The sequence below is a fragment of the Dysidea avara genome, chromosome 9, assembly GCF_963678975.1.
Source record: "Dysidea avara chromosome 9, odDysAvar1.4, whole genome shotgun sequence".
Lineage (NCBI taxonomy): Eukaryota > Metazoa > Porifera > Demospongiae > Dictyoceratida > Dysideidae > Dysidea > Dysidea avara.
Genome location: NC_089280.1, coordinates 20172627 through 20189432, shown reverse-complemented (window position 1 = coordinate 20189432; position 16806 = coordinate 20172627). Strand labels below are relative to the sequence as shown.

Below are 16806 nucleotides of genomic sequence, written 5' to 3'. Positions count from 1 at the left end.
TGATGAAGCCTGACCAGTCAATTGCAACTAGATGTATAATATAGTTTCACATACCTTATTTGCCAGAAGGATGATCACTCTCATATACAAAAAATTGTGATGTCAATTAGCCAGTGGGTGGCAAAATTTAATGAAGTGTATCCTCTGAAATGACACCAGATCCAGTAATAGTGGATGTGATGGTTCCCTTTGCACATGTAATTCTTCATATGAGAGTTCATAATACAAGCTGCTCTCTTATATAACACAGCTGTGATATAATTTCATCACAAAAGCCATAATAGCTAGTGGCCATACATTTGTAGTGACTAAAGTGTCTTTATTAATGAGATTCTGAGTACATAATAAACAGTTTACCTTATAAGCTGTGTCAGCATTTATAATCAATTGTAACTGACTACATATTATATACATATTTCCAGTGAGGTGCGTCATTTAGAGCATCTATAAGTCTACAGGTATGCATACATATCTTAATTTTTGCCATTTTAAATTTAACCAGTATGATAGAAATTTCAAACAACTGCTGACAATCTTTGCCATGAAACATTTAGCACTATATATAATGTAAGCTAAAGACTTATCCACCAATTTTAAATTTGATGCCAGTAAAGTAACTGCATGCGCTATCAACTTGTTATTTCAGTAAACATAATATTATTATAAATTCATTAATTGTTATACAAATGGATTTTAAAAACTATATAACTAGATGTAGTTGTTTTTTAGTTTTGCTATCATGCTTGTGCATAGAAGCAGTAGTGAATCCAGTACATATAATTATTGCATTGTGTTGTTGGACTTCATATTACCTTACAAGTGTGGGATTTATATTGTGTATAGTTTGTTTGAAGGGATATATTCATGTATTGTTGATTGTAATAAATTTGGTCAAGTGATTAGAGTCAAGACCTGCCTGTCCTTCCCAATTGACATGATTTAATACACTATCCCATATAAGTTTAATTTATAACTATAGTATAGTGGGAAACAAGTGCAAAATATACATTTTTCAGAGATAAGTATTGTGAGTATCAAATCTCCAGTCTGTAGTAATTCACGTGAGGCTTATGTGAGACTATACTTACAGAGATTTACAATTTTGCATGTGTTTGTATCATTGATCGATGTGGTTTTAAGTATGAATAATATTTTTTATGTTTTATGAACAACACTTGCATCTTATTAAGTTATAGTGTCCAGGCCTTATCCCTGTGTTCCCAATATTGCTATATCTTTAAAAGTGTGTTCTCATCTGTAGTAAATTAAACTTGAAAACCAGTTGGCGGTGATAGACTTGTTGTGAGGAGTCTAAATATTGAAATGTGATGAAGCCTGACCAGTCAATTGCAACTAGTTATAGTTACACATATCTTATTTGCCAGATAGGATAACTAGTTTCACATACGTGGCCAGGCCCTATTTTCTCGGGGTGGCGCTTATCAATTATAGGTGCCTCCTTGACACTTCATCACATTTTTAATATCCAAGGATGACCACATGTACTCTCAATTGTGAGCCAGTGGGCAAGAATTTAAGTGTATCCTCTGAAATGACACAAGATCTAGTAAAATGATGGTTCCTTTTGTACATGATATAATAATAATATTATGTTCCAAGGTATATAGGTTATACAGGCTCCTATAATGTACATATCTTATAACCAACCACTATCTTACAGCCATAATATAACTTTATCAAAGCCATACATATAGTGGCCATACATTTGTAGTGACTAAAGTGGCTTTAATTATTTCATTAATGAGATTCTGAGTACATAATAAATAAACAGTTCACCTTATAAGTTTTTTTTAATATTTCCAGTGGGGTGCCTTGTTTAGAGCATCTAAATCTACAGGTATGTATATCTCATTTCAATGCATTTTTTCCATTGACGTTCATTTCAACATGACAACTATGATAGAAATTTCAAGCAACTATTGACAATCTTTGCCACGAAACATTTAGCACTAATGTAAGCTAAAGACTTAATCACTAATTTTAAATTTGATGCACAGTAAAGTAACTAACTAGCTACACTTATTTCAGCAAACATAATTATAAATATTCAGTAATTGATATAAATACATGTAAACATTATACAAATGGATTAAAAAAAACTAACTACATGCTTTGAACAAATGATTTTGGAAATATTCCAGTCACTCCTTTCAGCTTTCCTTCTAGCCAATCATTATTGACTAAAGAACAAAGAAAGCACATGACGTGTGTATAACAAGACCACGTGTGTGCAGTGCTTGAAATAAGCAGACAGAAATGTTAGGACATAGTGTCTGAACAAAAGCATATTTGATCACATTTGTACAAACTTGCTCCAACATCAAACATTTTTTTGCCTCGAAACACTGTCAAGTCTGATACGCATTTTGTCTAGGTGAATTTTCTACCAATAGTGAATATATGATTGGACATTATGTCCGACCAAAATGTAACGTGCTCAGACAAACACCAATTTTGGTCAGGAAATGTCAAATATCCAACCATTATTCCATTAACCCAGGTCCCAGCTATTGTGGGTTGGGGGGTTGAGATATAGCAATAACAGAGCTGACATAAAAAATGGGCACATGGTTTTAATGTTGGAGTAATATCTCAGGGGATCTGGTATGGAGGGAAATGTAACTCAAGAATTTAAATGGCTAAAAAATTGATGCAACAATGTTTGTACAATAATTCACAGGGTTCAACGCACAAAGCAAGCTCAGGTCCATAATAACCATGCATTGTCTTATATGATATACCGCATTCAAGTAAATCCTCAGTGAAATCAACTTTGAACTATTATTTGTACTTTCAGTTAACACAAAAGAACTGATGAATAATTATGTATAGTTACACAAGTGCAAGAGTGCTGATGGCATGAATATAAATGTACACTAAATATCGCACGCACGCACGCACACACATACCATCACAAATGACAGCTATCCGATCTCCTTCCTTGAAGCTCAAGTCACCATCTTGTTGTGCCTCATAATCATACAATGCTTGGACAAACCGTAACACCTCAACTCTTGGCTTAGCAGCTACCATGGGCTTTAATGGTGTTGATGGCTTTAATGCTGTTGATGGCTTTATTGCTGAAGATGACTTAGTTGCTGCCTATTAGAGAAACACCAATGGTATTATTGTGACAACTGATGTGATAAACATGATAATACTCAAGTGTTAATAAATAAATTACATTATTAAAACCCCACAATTCTAACACACATACACAATTATGAGTTGACTTGCCTTAGCCCATAGTACCAATCTTATCCCATCTTCGAGCTCTTCCTTTGATTTTTTGTACTGAAATTCATTGGAAATCTCTGCTAATTCTCCATCATGCTTGTACCTAGTGGAGAATGAAGACACAAATAAAATTAATATCATTATTTTTGTGTTATCATTGTATTTACCAAAGTGTTAGTGAGTTATCTGGCATTTCAAATTTGTTACAGACAATCTTTAGCAGCTCCTTGAAAGTGCAACTGGTCGCTGCTCTAATGGCCCTCGTTGTGTTATAATGCACTTTGACGGTAATATGTGAGGCCTATGTTGTATCAAATATGTACAGTTACTATAATTTTTTTTCCATATGAACATACCCCAGTAGTGTCATCTGAAGATGATGAATTTCCCAATGATCCAGTAGAGAGGGTCTTTTTAGGAGGGGGAGCAGGTTTACCGGCAAACACAGGATTACTAAACATTGGTGGAGAGGTTGCTTTTTGTGCCTTCAAAATATCTGACGGCTTAAAATTTTCATTTTCCATACGTGAATCCAAAGAATGCTTCTTCTTCACAGGTCCCCTTGGTATTGATAAATGTTCAGAATTTGATCTACCGCTAGAATCAACTGAGTATTTCTTGGCTACATTCAGTTGGGGTGGGGGCATGCTTGGTTTTGGTGGTTTAATACCATCAAACGAATACGTTGCACTAACAGGACGTCGTATTGGCGGAGGTGTGGAATGAGGAGAGACAGAAGGTGAAACAGAAGGGCTAGCTCGATCCTAACAAATTTAAAAAATGCTAAAATACAAAACAAAAATTCCACATATATACCTGCACGCCAACAAACCCAGTGTAACTATCATTATGTTGTACTGAAGATACCACCTATAGAATTTTAAGTGTGTGTGTAATTTTTAATAATAAACACATGAAGACTCCTTACCTTTGACTGACCAAGGAAATTTTTTCGTTCAAGATTCTCAGTTTTACTTCTGGGTGGCTTAAATAATGGGCTACCTTTGGGTAACTTAAATGGTTGAAATGTCCTTCCAGCCTACAAAAATAGTTATCATGCAACAGAACACATTAAAAAACAGAATTCAAACCTGCAAGTTTTCAAGTGCAGATGGAATCACTTGATGACGTGTTTCAGCAACTTCTCCTATCAACTTTTTTGCTTTTCTCATTTGTGAAATAGCCTCGCTGCTATTACCAAGTTTCATATGAGCATACGATAAATTATAGTGTACCTAAACAAAAGTAGATTTAAAATACGTCATATGCCAGAAAGAAAGCACTCACTTCGCATGCATACAATTTATGCTGCATCCCTAGCTGCTTGTAGTCGATTAACAAATTCCCCCTCAACTTGGTCAGGCAACTTTCACAGTCAGTAATCGCATCATGGTATCTGTCAATTGGTGGCACATAGAGTGAATATGGGTTAAGGCACAAAGTATGTATTCATAAGAAATGGATGACATACAACATTTGGTAAGGTACAAAAGAAGTGTCTAATCACTTGTCACACTCACACAATTCTGAGAAACACACACGTTATATACAACAAGTACCTCTCAAGCTGCAAATATACTGCTCCCTCTAGAAAGTACCCAATAGCAAGATGGGGATCTTTCTTAACAGTCTCTCTGAGATACTAGATTTAATAAAGATCGAATTTCATCATATAACCATACCACCATTTTAGCAAATTCTGTGGTTTACCTTTTCTGCCTGATTGATGTTTCCCTGTCGCAGCTGAATCGCTGCCATGTTGTAGTAAATACGAGCGAAAGGTTCCGTTATGTACGAGAAATGTTCCAACGCTCCAGCGTTGTCTCCTTTGTCCGCCTTCTCAACGCCTTCAGCCCAGAAAACTAAGTTTTCTTTCATAGACATAATGGTAAGAACACTACGTATCGATCTATAGTTAAACCTCAATTTGAACCCTACCTACAGAACCCTACGAATTTATTAGCATCATTGCACGGCTTCCCACGCTAACGCGCGAAACTATTATTACTAAACCTACTTGGTTGTCAATAGCAACAAGAATACAGTCAGTAACGATAATGGCGGACCAGCAGCAAGCCGAAGTAGAGTTTTTAACGGGAAGTAGCTATCAAGGAAACTTCGTTAATGAACGGTAAGAATTATACCAAGAGTTCTATATTATAGAACTCTTGTTTATACCTTAGCATGGAAGGACTTTACTTGTTTTGTATTTGTGACTGTATGTGTTGTTACCACTCCTGCAAGGAAGAACGGCTTAGCCGATTGCGAGGAGTTAAAACAATAAATCAATTCAATCAAATCTTTATTTAGCATGGAAGGACTTGGTGAGTACACCTTCCCATCAGGGACAAAGTATATAGGAGGGATGAAGGATGGCATGTGAGTCAGTTGACCTTATAATAATAGTGAACACGTGATTGTGTAGGTTCCATGGACAAGGTACACTGTATTTCACAAATGGTGGCAGGTTTGAAGCTGAATGGGACAAGGGCAAGGCAGTTGGACCAGGAATAGGAGTATGTTAATACATGAAATGTATACATTTAAGAACCTGAATCACAGCCACGCAACTGTTCAACATTGTAACCAGCCAAATTTAATAATGGCAACTTTCATGGTACAATGTGGAAATGCCGGTACAGGAAATCTTTTGTGAGATTCCTGGTAATTGCTATTGCATTTAAACTCTGACTTTAAAATATTGTTGGATCATTATGTTTCGTACTGAGTCTTTTGTTGATACAGCAAACAGCGTATTATAATTGTCACTGTAATAAAACAATTCATAAATTTTTTTTAAAAAACTTGAACTCAGTACGTATAACACTTACACTGGCAGCTGGCTACTCTTTTACAGAGGTGCTGGGCTTTTAGCTGTACCTCAGCTATCTGACATTAAGAAGTTTCTGTTATGCACTATAAGAATCCTTGCATCAAGTAAATCTCCACATCTACTAACATAGTGTCTGTAACAATATGGCCATTTGAAAATAAGATACTATCCTTTGCACTACTGTATAGCCAAGTGGTAGTCATGTTCTTGTGTGTTGCTTAGGGCACGTATATATTTAAAGAAGGACTAAAATATGAAGCAGATAGTTGGCAATACTGTGATGGGATTGATCGAAGGTTTTATTCAGAAGTGTGCAATGGCTTGCAACCTGCAGGTAATGCACGTACACACACACAAACATGCACAGCTGTTAGTACTACACCACACAGGTCAATCACAGAAGGTTGATCAAGAACCAGCTAAAACAATACCACTTGGATGGTACGATTGTGGAGATGGATTCTATAATCCTGATAACAGGGTTGTCTATGATTATGATGTACAATTCCTAAGAAATGCTGGTATGTAAACACTCTGTATTATTAATCCAATTCACAATAATCCACAGATATTGATGAGCATGAATGGATAGTATCAACTTGTCATAAAGGTGTTAAGGATGGTGAACCACTACCATACGCTATGGAGACTTCTAAAACAAGAACGTGATTTCACAGTATTTCATTAAATATGATGTAAATATCACAGTCATACAATCGCTACCTTATAAACATGACATATCGTAGCAACAACAATCAATATACAATATTGGATTAGCAATCTGTAGGAATAATCGGATGGAGTCTGTTTGGCATTTCTCTTCTGATAAAACACCATTACAATAAGTACCACGATGCTCACATAGACGCCAATGGAATCAGAGACGTGATACAACTCTTTGTATGCCTGAAAAGTAACAGAATATAGTTTGATCACATAATTTATGGTATGTACTTGATGGTATGTGTTAATATTTAGTTTATCAAGGTAGTCACATGAGTTTGTGGTGACTGAATCCACTCCATAACACCAAAACATTTCAAACAGTGGTCTACTGTTAATAACCCATATGTTCAATTTTAATCCTACGTCCTGGTATTTTCTACATACACATACAAAAATGTAAAATTCTAATTATTTGAAATTTTCTTACTTTATGAGATGTGGGGGTATCGTCCATTCATCGTTTATTAAAGAAACCCAATTTTTGTCAAATTCTTCATAAGGAGTGTCTTTAGTTTTGGTTGCTTGAATCATGTGTGGGAAAGCATCTCTCACAATTGTCCTGTTCTCTTTATACAACCACCACACCTTGTCTTCTTTTATTCCTGAATTTCTTAAAGTGTCAATTAACAGTTGAATCACCTTATTATAATAAGGGTGGGTTGTAGTTAACTCCCCAATGTCAAATATAATTGTTTTATTGTGAGCAGTTGCAATTTTAAGGAAGTGGTCAAAAGTTGGAAGCATCAAATTCTGTTTATTCTTCATAACTCGCAGAGGCTGTAGATACACACACTACATTCATAATACATTATACGATAGCTATAGTTACCTTACCAAATGGGCTTGTGCTGTTATCATTAAATCCTTCAGATCACAGGTAGACCCAGGAACACTATAGTTAAGGTTTGATGCTGGAGTTAGTGGGTTTAATGTAGGACATTTGTCTAACACATCTGTTGTTCTTGGCAAAGTATCATCATGTAGAAGAAACGGCACACCATTGTAGCTAAATTATAGCATTAAAAAATCTCTTACTACTTAACAGATAAAATTTTACCTAATGTGTACATCTGTTTCAAGAATCGACACTGACTTTAGCCAGTTATTTGAAGAAATCCCTTCAAATGCAGCAAGAGAATTCTCTGGAAAATCCTACAGTGCCATAAACATAATACGATTTAAAAATGGATTCAGCTTACATCTTTGCATCCTCTATGAGCTGTGAGTAGTGGTTTTGCTGGTAACTCAATACAATTCACAGACATAATTATAATTACGTAAATGACACACGCCCGAATAAACACAAACAAGATATAAAAGACAGTTACAAAAATACATTTCTTCATAAAACAACAAGGGTCATTTCTTTGGTTACAATCTTCCCAAAAACTGGTGAACTTCCTCATAATAAAACAGACGAGACAGAGTATTACAAAACTGGTCACAACCTGTGGAGTAACTATAATATGTGATGAAGCTAACTTTACAAGGAGATATGAAAAATATAATTTCAGAAGGTACAACAGTTTTCGTGCTTTGAAGATAAGGAACAACAGAAGTACACAATTAAAAATCAACAAGCAAAGCTCGACAGCCTAAAATAAAAACTACACAATAAAAAGAGGCTGTATTGTCTACCATACCTTTGCAAGAATTACAAATCTCTTCAAGCGTACATGTGGCTTACACCATGACTTAAACAATGCAATGAAAATTTCCACCGGAAGGAAAACAAAACTGCAATACTTGAGAATATCCTGGTAGTCCATTATGTGCAGTAAGTGTAAGTGTGTGAAAATATACCTGCAAATACCATTGTGAATTTGAGTTGAAATATCTACACACACATGTACACACAAACACACGCAAAAGCAAACCGTGTGAAACACAGCTATTACCACCCAGCAAACCAGCACTGGGATGCCTGTGAACCACTCAGGTACTAGAGTCTTGTACAGGCAGGTTTTCCTGGGGAATGACTAGTAACCCACAGGGGGCCTCACAGTGATAGGCTGTAGAACCGTTCCACCAATGCCGCTAAGCAAGCTAAAGTTAGGTGTTTGCTTTCCCAGTACCAATTGATGTTACAACTGGGTTGGCTGCCTCTCCAGTTGACACCAGACCACCAGGTCTCCATTATACAGCTGGGTAGACTGAGTAAAGTTTCTTGCTCAAGAAAATAATAACAGCAATCTTGCATAACCAGGCATTAACCTGCATAACCAGGCATTAACCTGGATTACCAGGCTAAAGCTCTAGGCACTTGGCTATGCTGCCTCCACACACACTATACACTACACACACAACCCTATTAGTACACTCACTCACCAGTTAATATCATCCTGTATGTCCACTTCAACAGGATCCAGTGCTATCCAAAATAGTGTCGTAGATAAGGTAATCGGGATGCAAAGAAATGAGAATGAGTCTATTAAAAATACACCATAGCAATAATTACTAGTTTAAGGCGCAGGGTGCTTATTTAACTGTAAATAAAGACGAGGCTCTTTCAATTACCCTAGCATACAATTTACACGAAATTGCTTGTGATATACAAATCATACATCTTCATACATACGTACCGATACGTACATCGGCTATTCGTACAGACTTACCAATCATGTTTTACGCGCAGGCGCTTCAAATTTATTTATTCTCTAAACGTTACGTCATTCGTAGTGACAAATTCTCGTGACTAAAGTAAAGAGTTTGTGGATCCTTTTTGGGCTCGTTTTTGGGTGCAACAAAGAACGAAAAATCCCTCGACTTCACTCATAATATTGGGACTATTGGTTACGTGTGTAGTCTAGCCGTACAGTGATACTTTAAACATAGATTATAAAATCCATTTCAGTTCCGACCGCCCTTGACCAAAGATGGGAGATGCAATGAGTACGTCTCATGGTAGCTATGCCGAGTGGGCGGCTAAAGATGGCAGGCGAGAAGATTTAGAGTTTCACGTCAAACGAGGAGGCCCAAATGTGCTAATACCGCGTGACTCGTCCAAGACTTCTCTCCTTCATGAAGCAGCTGGTAGAGGACACATGGAATGTGTGAAGGTGTTGTTACAATATGGTGAGTGTAACTGGGTGTGTGTGTCTACTAACTTGTGGAGCTGTCTGTCTGTGGGTAAAATGTTCTAATAGAATGCACAGTTAAACCAAGAGTATATCACACGGTTCGACACTCTTGGTTTCTATTATATACTCTTGGTGAAATATTACAAAGTTTTGGTGAAACTATGTTGTTGTTTGAAGTAAGTACTTAGCAAACAGAAATAAAAAAGTAAGTACAGAAAAACCTAGTTGTATAATTGTCAGCTTAGTGTTGTGTCCAACCCTAAAATGATGGTCTGGTGAAACTATACAGAAAGTTAGCTTTGGAATGTTATTGGATGATCCTTACATGTGTTACTAAGTGCTATGTTTACATCTATTTGACTAGATCCACTTATAGCAGCAGCAACTTGATGGCGCTACTTTGTTTGTACAGAACCCAACAGAAATGATAGGTTTGTAGGCCTATTTTAATAAAATATTAGCCGTTAATCATTTGAGATTGTTTTTCTGTTTGTTTGTTACAACTGCTAAGACACCTGATCTACAACCTGCTATATTAAGTATTGTTTGAAAAATTGCAGAAAGGAGAGAAAAAATCCATAATTGTGTTTCGATCCTGCAGTTATCCGATGTATGCTCAAGTAATCGATGGTGTGTGTAGTTATGCAATTAGACAGTGTAGCGAGTGCTTGATACTGTTTAGTACTATGTATTGGATTTTTTAAGATTTCTCTGTAGTTGCAGATGTGTTAGAAAGAATATTTCTATGAGATGTCTGGGTTCCTGGTTGTCAAGAGATATAAAAATGCAACATCACCATGTATTGCACTTTGTTGGGCCAGGGATTTTCAGACTTGTATCATTCACCCACAATGTTACACAATGTTTAGCAGACTTTATGGAATTAGTTATACACATAGAACCTTACATATGGTTTTGCTTATAAAAAACATGTTAAATGCCATTGTAGTCTTTCTGGTGCTTGTAAATGCCTACAGATGTGGCACAGGTAGTACCATCATACAGGATGATTATGTTGTTGTTTAGGTTCCAACAAGTTTGGTAATGCCTATCTGGGGTAATAGCATTGTCTTGAGTTAATTCCTTTGTTACTTCCCTTTTTAAGTTTCAAGGAAAACTGAACTTGAAACTTCTTCAGGGCTTATGTAGTATATAAAATCAAGAGTTTATAATATACAACTCCTTTATATTATGAACTCTTGATAAAATACATGATTCAATCCCATACCCTATTAATTTTACATGTTTCAATGTGTGCAGTGTAGTAAGCATGTGTCAATTAAATTTTTAGGTATGAATCCTAATGTTAGAGACAATGACAAGAAGACGCCATTACATTTGGCTGGTTATAAACGACAACATCGGTGCGTTTCCTTATTGCTGGACCACGGAGCTGAGGTTGATGCTCACACAAGATTTCAGGCAACCCCTCTACATTATGCCAGCTCCATTGGATGTACCACAAGTGCTAAACTCTTACTGGAACATGGAGCTAACATCAATGCTCAAGAATCTTGGGGACAAACTCCACTTGCCATTGCTGTAAAACAAGGTCACCCACATATGGTCAAATTCCTGTTAAAACAAAACCCAAACTTGGAGCTGGCGGATTACCTTGATAAGCAGACTGCCCTTCATGTGGCTTGCAGTGGCAGAGATATTGAAATTATTCAGTGCCTATTGAACGCAGGCTGCTTGATTAATGCGATAGATGAACACAATCGTACGCCATTACAAGTTGCTATTGGACGAAACTTCAAAGAAGCTGTCTACCTTCTACTCAGCCGAGGGACACATGCAGATGACGTCCAGACTCTTAAAGAAAAGATGCCACATCGATTGCCACTAATACAAATTGTGGAAGAGTGTCAAAGTAAGTGACTTGATTATAAACTGTCAGCAACTTATGAAAACTGCATGCAAAAATCTAAGCTATAAAAGGGAGCAGTTTTCAATAGCCAAGTTTTGAAATCAAAGGAGGTGGCTGTGATGCTTAATAATGCACACAGCCATTATCGAGTTATCATGGCATTAAGTTAAACCAACCTAACTTATTCCCATATGACAAAATCAGTCTTTTTATTGTGTTTCTTCCTGTTAATATACCCAAAGTGTGCTGTGCTACACTTTACTGTATTGTTCTATGCGTGTAAAAGTTTATACAGAAACTAAAAGAAATTTTTAAACTCTGCAGATGGTCCCTTGAATCTCAAGCGTCAGTGTATGGTGAAGATCCGTAGAATAATCACACCTTCATTTGTGGACCAACTGCCATTACCAGAAGCACTGAAACAAGAAGTAAAGAGAGTGCCTGTCTTGCATTGTGAATTGGTGCAATCCATGACTGAGCAATCTTCTAATGACGTGGATGACTCACAGATTAACTCAACTAATAAAGAGAACTGTGTTAAAAATAAAAAGGAAGTTGGTAAAAGTTTGAGCATGGATTTGCAATCTCCAAAACAATTGTCAGATTTTTCTCCTAATATAAAACACAAGACAAAGTTATTATCTATGACTTGACTATATTTTATGTATAAAAAAAATGCATGCCTGTATTAATTTTCAAATATATTGTATTTTTGTTACATGTGTAAAATCATTGATCGTGTATACAATGAAAACTAATGAGTTGTTGCTTCTATGATGGCCTTCCTTCGTACTGTTTCCTTGGATACGTTGTTATGCAGTTTAGTAAGACGATCCTGGAATATAAAAAATAGTATCATGTAAGATATTATATAAGCTTGGATGACAATTCAGAAATGTACAAGCTTTAAAACTGTAATGTAGGCAACTGAAAGAACAAGTATACATTTGCTGAAGGCATACAATAATAAAGACCAATGCAAACAAGTACACAAAAAAAATTTGGAATTTCAACTAGAGTAGGGATCATAGCACATAGATAAAAAGTATTGAAACAAGATGGAGTAGTGCATGACCACACATACTGCATCAAAAGAAAGAAATGGCACCGTGTGCCCAACTATATCAATTATCGTCTGAAAAGTGAAGTATCCATTATGCTTTGTTGTCAACTATGTTCAACCCGTTACACAACATTACGAATCAAGAACTATTCGAAAAGTACCTCTGCAATCCATGTATACCACATCAAAGTAAATAATGACACGCACCCCAGTTATATCTATTATCATCTGAAAAGTGAAGTATTCATTACGCTTCATTGTCTGCTATGTTCAACCTGTTACACAGCAGTACAAATCAAGAACTGTTTGAAGAGCACTTAGCATCCACTATGAAAAATACGGACGATTTCAGAAGCCGTCACGTGCTACCGCCAAATTGACACTTTGCTTTCAGCAAAGATGAATGGGACACAAAGGAGGACACTGGTAAGTCCATGAAGAATGCATTGCATGTACTGCGGCATGCCAAAAGGCACCTCTCAGGCCAAAGTGACATTGAACAGTGAAAAATCAAGTCCGTAGCCTTAGCCGTTGTTGTCTGAAGGCACCAGTCAGTCAGTTACTCAGTCAGTAGAAAATTCTGTTAAATAATTTTTTTTAAAATTCCATAGAAAGCATTTCAGGTCGATCTGAAGGCTTGTTTGGGCTTAGTTTTGCCAAACCAATACCGTCTCATTGTCATCTGGGAAAAGTGAGGCTGGTTTTGGGTGATGTGTGCTCCCTACTATACAGTACTATCGTGCTGTATGATGTATCACGACTGAATTTACTTCACGTATTTTTGCATTTATGGCACCATATAGAAACTAGTGTTGCACCAATAATCAGTTGAATAATCAGTAACAGCTGATATAAGGTGATCTTGCAAGTATCAGTAATGGCTACGAAGAGGAAATTTTTTGCCAACAACCTAAACCCACAATCAATCATTAACGATTTTAATAAACACGTGACAGTATTAAAAGAAAGCAGTGAATGCAGAGGTAAGTGGTAAACATGTATTTGCTGTACCTGTTTATATAACTATTTAGGCTTGTTTACCTGTGAATAGTGTGGCTGCAAGGCTGTGTATATTTATCAGCTTCCCACGCAATTAACCAATCACTATTTGAAAAGGGTCTGGAATCCCACCAAAACTCAAGCTAACTTATGTGTTTTATAACTACTTGGCTTTCATTTCCATGAAAGGGGTTAGTGGCACACTGGTAGCAAACTTGTAGAATAGGCTGCCCACGCAAGTAATTAAATTATTGCAATTAATGTTATACACACACATATTACATAAGCTTCAGATGATTTTTGCTCTTTCTCCCCTGACCTATAGAATTGAAGAATATCGGCATATCGGCTATAGGAAAGAGTGAAAAATCTGTATCGGTAAATGTGCATATCGGTGCAACACTAATAGAAACATTATTGTGTCTTCGCAATACTGTCTAGAATCAGAGCAATCTGTAAGGAAATTGAACAGCTTGGGTCTGGTTTGCTCCACTTACCCAGTATAAGCAGCTATGACCCTACTCTTCTATTTAACTTCAATAAGAATTACAGCTAAAATGGTGACCATTGATAACAGCAAAGTATTAAGTGATGATACAGAACAGCCTTGAGATCAACATGAGGAATTGAATATACATGTATGATTAGATAGTTAACCAACTCTATGGAATTGAGGTAACAGATAACCTGTCAATAACATCCAAGAGTAAATAATAAGAGAGAGCAGAGTCAATTATTACTGCCTGACACAGGCCATTTGTCAAGCAAATATCATGTATGGCCAACCATAATGGAACCTGTCTGACAAAATGTCAGATCAAAATAGAAGGAGGTTGTAGAGTTTTTATAGTGAAGCATTGTCAATCAATTAGACAACAATGATTATATTATTATAGGTTGAGTCACTCTATTCTATCAATGTATCATAAGGATTTCTGATGAATTCTGTGTAAAACAGTAGCATATCAATGTCAGGTAATACTCCAGGTTGCCTAACATTTTCACTTGATTTGAAAAAAATTATAATTGTCTCTGAGAGTGTGTCAAACTCCAGAATGGGCCATCAAAAATGACAGCCACAGGCTTCCCTTGAATTTACAGGAAAGATGTTAATATGCTTTGGCTTGCATACACTAACTTTCCAGGGGTTACTCACCACCTCTTAAAGTGTTAACTCACTCAATCAGCATTTATATCATAAGCGTGAATTTACTATAATATCCTGAAAGACTTGTGGCTGTCATTTTTGATGGCCCATACTGGAGTTTTATTATTTAGTCTAGAGAGCAGTAATCCTGCAACTCCATCAACAATCTCTCCTTCACTGAACATTATGATTGTGGGTTTCAATCTCTCCTTCAATGAAAATTATGATTGTGGGTTTAAGGTGTTTTTTTTTTTGGTGTTGTTGTTGATTAGAGTTGGAGACCAAGCCTTTGTAGTATAACATGTAGTACAATGGACAACATGTAGTACAATGGACTCAACAACATCATGGAAAATAAGTTTACAAACATACAGAGGGGAAGCCACATGACGTGCTACTGCAAATAGGCACCTTGGGCTGTCAGCAAAAAGAAATGGGAGACAAAGATAAGTGCATAATGCATGCATTGTCTGTACTGGTACCTGTTGAGCTGATGTGATGCCAAACCATGAAAACATCAAGCCTATGGCCTTAGCCGTTATCAAGCCTTGTCCAAAAACAGTTAGAAAATTACAAAAAAATAAATTTCATAGCAATCTATTGGAAGCCTTTAGGGTCATACTTAATTGTACCTAACCAATACTACTGCCAATAGTCTCACATGGCCAGATCACTATCTCACCTCCGGTTTTTTTGTGATGTCATTAAATAAATATTGGTCGGCGAGATAGGGTCTAGTGAATTACTGTTGACAAAGTTGTGAATTGCCACCAAAATTCGGTGGATTTTATTTTATTGGCTAGCTATGTTTTGGCATGGCAGAACATAAATTTTACCACAAAACCTTGAACAGGGTTGATACTGTTGCTACGTATGAACAGCAAGAAACTATGGCAACTGTTCGCCCACGAATGCAAATTTGTCAACGGTAATTCACCACACCCTATCTCGCTGACCAATTACATAACAAAGAGAAAGAGAAAGCAAGATAATGGTCTGGCCACACGAGACTAGTACTATACTGTGCCAAGGCGCCAGGAAGGTTTATGGGTGATATTTTTGGCTAGAAAAACCCAAACCTCCTAACATACAGCAACTGATCCTTAAGTAATAAATACGATCTGCAGAAACAGGCTGTTACTTTTTGTCTAAAGAACCACAAACTATAAAATGACATACACACATCCCAGTCTTTCAAGCATATTACTGCACTACGTCTATCCATACCATACCTGGACGTTTTGAAGGATTTCATTCACAATCGTGACTCTTCTCTTTGAGTTTGATAGCTTTTGAATGTATGTCTCCAAATCAACAGGTACTTTTTGTTGATCCGATAACTGACGAAGTTCTACATCAACGACATGATCAACAAAATCAAAGGAACACAACAAACTCACCATCTGCTAGCTTATCAATCTGACCTCTCAATTCACTTTGACTCTTCCTAAATAAACCACGTGATTTAACAGCATGTGCAGCACAAACAATAGCCCCCAACATTGCCTATGCTACAGAAACACTTAGCACAAACCTAACGTCGTTCACGCGTTCGTTAACTTCTTCTACAGCGGGAGAGAGTAGTCCTAAAATTCCAGTAGCCAATTCGTCCACGTTCGTATTAGCGTCCAGCGTGTAATCTGTGCTACCGCTACCAACTAAGGATGCTGCAGCATTTTCGATATCAGGTTTTTCCACTGGTTTATCTTCCGGTTTGTCTGAAACATCTTCTTCCGTAGAAACATTTTCTTCCGTAGTAGCAGCGGGACTACCTGGACTAGTAGCCATTCTGATGTCACGTGTTTGTAACTTTTTAGCATGGTATTTCGT

At 36.7% G+C, this 16806-nt stretch overlaps 5 protein-coding genes across 7 annotated transcripts; 2 read left to right on the top strand and 3 right to left on the bottom strand.

The window, feature by feature from the left end:
* Positions 1-2055: 2055 nt before the first annotated feature.
* LOC136265527 (neutrophil cytosol factor 2-like) lies at positions 2056-5244 on the bottom strand. Its single transcript, XM_066060400.1, has 11 exons — positions 4969-5244; positions 4818-4900; positions 4546-4654; positions 4350-4493; positions 4187-4297; positions 4075-4128; positions 3615-4022; positions 3426-3559; positions 3255-3361; positions 2931-3119; positions 2056-2201 (listed from the first exon to the last, which is right to left on the bottom strand). The coding sequence occupies exons 1-11, from the start codon at positions 5140-5142 to the stop codon at positions 2125-2127; spliced, it is 1590 nt and encodes a 529-aa protein (XP_065916472.1). The 5' UTR covers positions 5143-5244; the 3' UTR covers positions 2056-2124.
* Positions 5239-6846, top strand: LOC136265535 (MORN repeat-containing protein 5-like). Its single transcript, XM_066060407.1, has 6 exons — positions 5239-5389; positions 5569-5637; positions 5684-5774; positions 6314-6425; positions 6481-6612; positions 6660-6846. The coding sequence occupies exons 1-6, from the start codon at positions 5316-5318 to the stop codon at positions 6758-6760; spliced, it is 579 nt and encodes a 192-aa protein (XP_065916479.1). The 5' UTR covers positions 5239-5315; the 3' UTR covers positions 6761-6846.
* Positions 6758-9554, bottom strand: LOC136265526 (glycerophosphoinositol inositolphosphodiesterase GDPD2-like). 3 transcript variants are annotated; one of them, XM_066060398.1, is made up of 9 exons: positions 9433-9543; positions 9146-9245; positions 8461-8620; positions 8017-8412; positions 7875-7969; positions 7652-7823; positions 7245-7594; positions 7046-7193; positions 6758-6997 (listed from the first exon to the last, which is right to left on the bottom strand). In XM_066060398.1, the coding sequence occupies exons 1-9, from the start codon at positions 9437-9439 to the stop codon at positions 6800-6802; spliced, it is 1626 nt and encodes a 541-aa protein (XP_065916470.1). In that variant the 5' UTR covers positions 9440-9543; the 3' UTR covers positions 6758-6799. The 3 variants fall into 3 exon arrangements, with proteins under 3 accessions (XP_065916470.1, XP_065916471.1, XP_065916469.1); XM_066060399.1 differs by lacking the exon at positions 7046-7193 and having other exon boundaries at positions 9433-9554; XM_066060397.1 differs by having other exon boundaries at positions 6758-7193; positions 9433-9549.
* On the top strand, positions 9486-12485 carry LOC136265534 (ankyrin repeat and SOCS box protein 10-like). The gene is made up of 3 exons (XM_066060406.1): positions 9486-9892; positions 11189-11770; positions 12092-12485. Exons 1-3 carry the CDS (start codon positions 9694-9696, stop codon positions 12418-12420), a joined length of 1110 nt encoding a protein of 369 aa, XP_065916478.1. The 5' UTR covers positions 9486-9693; the 3' UTR covers positions 12421-12485.
* Positions 12386-16803, bottom strand: LOC136265536 (SNARE-associated protein Snapin-like). Its single transcript, XM_066060408.1, has 4 exons — positions 16511-16803; positions 16377-16423; positions 16209-16327; positions 12386-12602 (listed from the first exon to the last, which is right to left on the bottom strand). The coding sequence occupies exons 1-4, from the start codon at positions 16762-16764 to the stop codon at positions 12522-12524; spliced, it is 501 nt and encodes a 166-aa protein (XP_065916480.1). The 5' UTR covers positions 16765-16803; the 3' UTR covers positions 12386-12521.
* Between the last annotated feature and the right edge of the window lie 3 nt (positions 16804-16806).

Bases quoted from the DNA above. Each gene is read 5' to 3' on its own strand.
- LOC136265535 (XM_066060407.1), top strand. From the start codon at position 5,316: ATGGCGGACCAGCAGCAAGCCGAAGTAGAGTTTTTAACGGGAAGTAGC. The intron at 5,390-5,568 runs GTAAGAATTATA...ATCTTTATTTAG, and splicing joins GGAAACTTCGTTAATGAACG to CATGGAAGGACTTGGTGAGT. The intron at 5,775-6,313 runs GTATGTTAATAC...TGTGTTGCTTAG, and splicing joins CAGTTGGACCAGGAATAGGA to GGCACGTATATATTTAAAGA.
- LOC136265536 (XM_066060408.1), bottom strand. From the start codon at position 16,764: ATGGCTACTAGTCCAGGTAGTCCCGCTGCTACTACGGAAGAAAATGTT. The intron at 16,424-16,510 runs GTTTGTGCTAAG...TGGTTTATTTAG, and splicing joins GAACGCGTGAACGACGTTAG to GAAGAGTCAAAGTGAATTGA. The intron at 16,328-16,376 runs GTGAGTTTGTTG...TCGTTGATGTAG, and splicing joins GATTGATAAGCTAGCAGATG to AACTTCGTCAGTTATCGGAT.
- LOC136265526 (XM_066060397.1), bottom strand. The intron at 8,413-8,460 runs GTATGGTAGACA...TTTTTATTTTAG, and splicing joins GATTTGTAATTCTTGCAAAG to GCTGTCGAGCTTTGCTTGTT. The intron at 7,970-8,016 runs GTAAGCTGAATC...ATGGCACTGTAG, and splicing joins CTCATAGAGGATGCAAAGAT to GATTTTCCAGAGAATTCTCT.
- LOC136265534 (XM_066060406.1), top strand. From the start codon at position 9,694: ATGGGAGATGCAATGAGTACGTCTCATGGTAGCTATGCCGAGTGGGCG. The intron at 9,893-11,188 runs GTGAGTGTAACT...TTAAATTTTTAG, and splicing joins GAAGGTGTTGTTACAATATG to GTATGAATCCTAATGTTAGA. The intron at 11,771-12,091 runs GTAAGTGACTTG...TAAACTCTGCAG, and splicing joins AATTGTGGAAGAGTGTCAAA to ATGGTCCCTTGAATCTCAAG.
- LOC136265527 (XM_066060400.1), bottom strand. From the start codon at position 5,142: ATGTCTATGAAAGAAAACTTAGTTTTCTGGGCTGAAGGCGTTGAGAAG. The intron at 3,120-3,254 runs GTCAACTCATAA...TCTAATAGGCAG, and splicing joins GGTACTATGGGCTAAGGCAA to CAACTAAGTCATCTTCAGCA. The intron at 2,202-2,930 runs GTATGTGTGTGC...TTTGTTCTTTAG, and splicing joins GATAGCTGTCATTTGTGATG to TCAATAATGATTGGCTAGAA.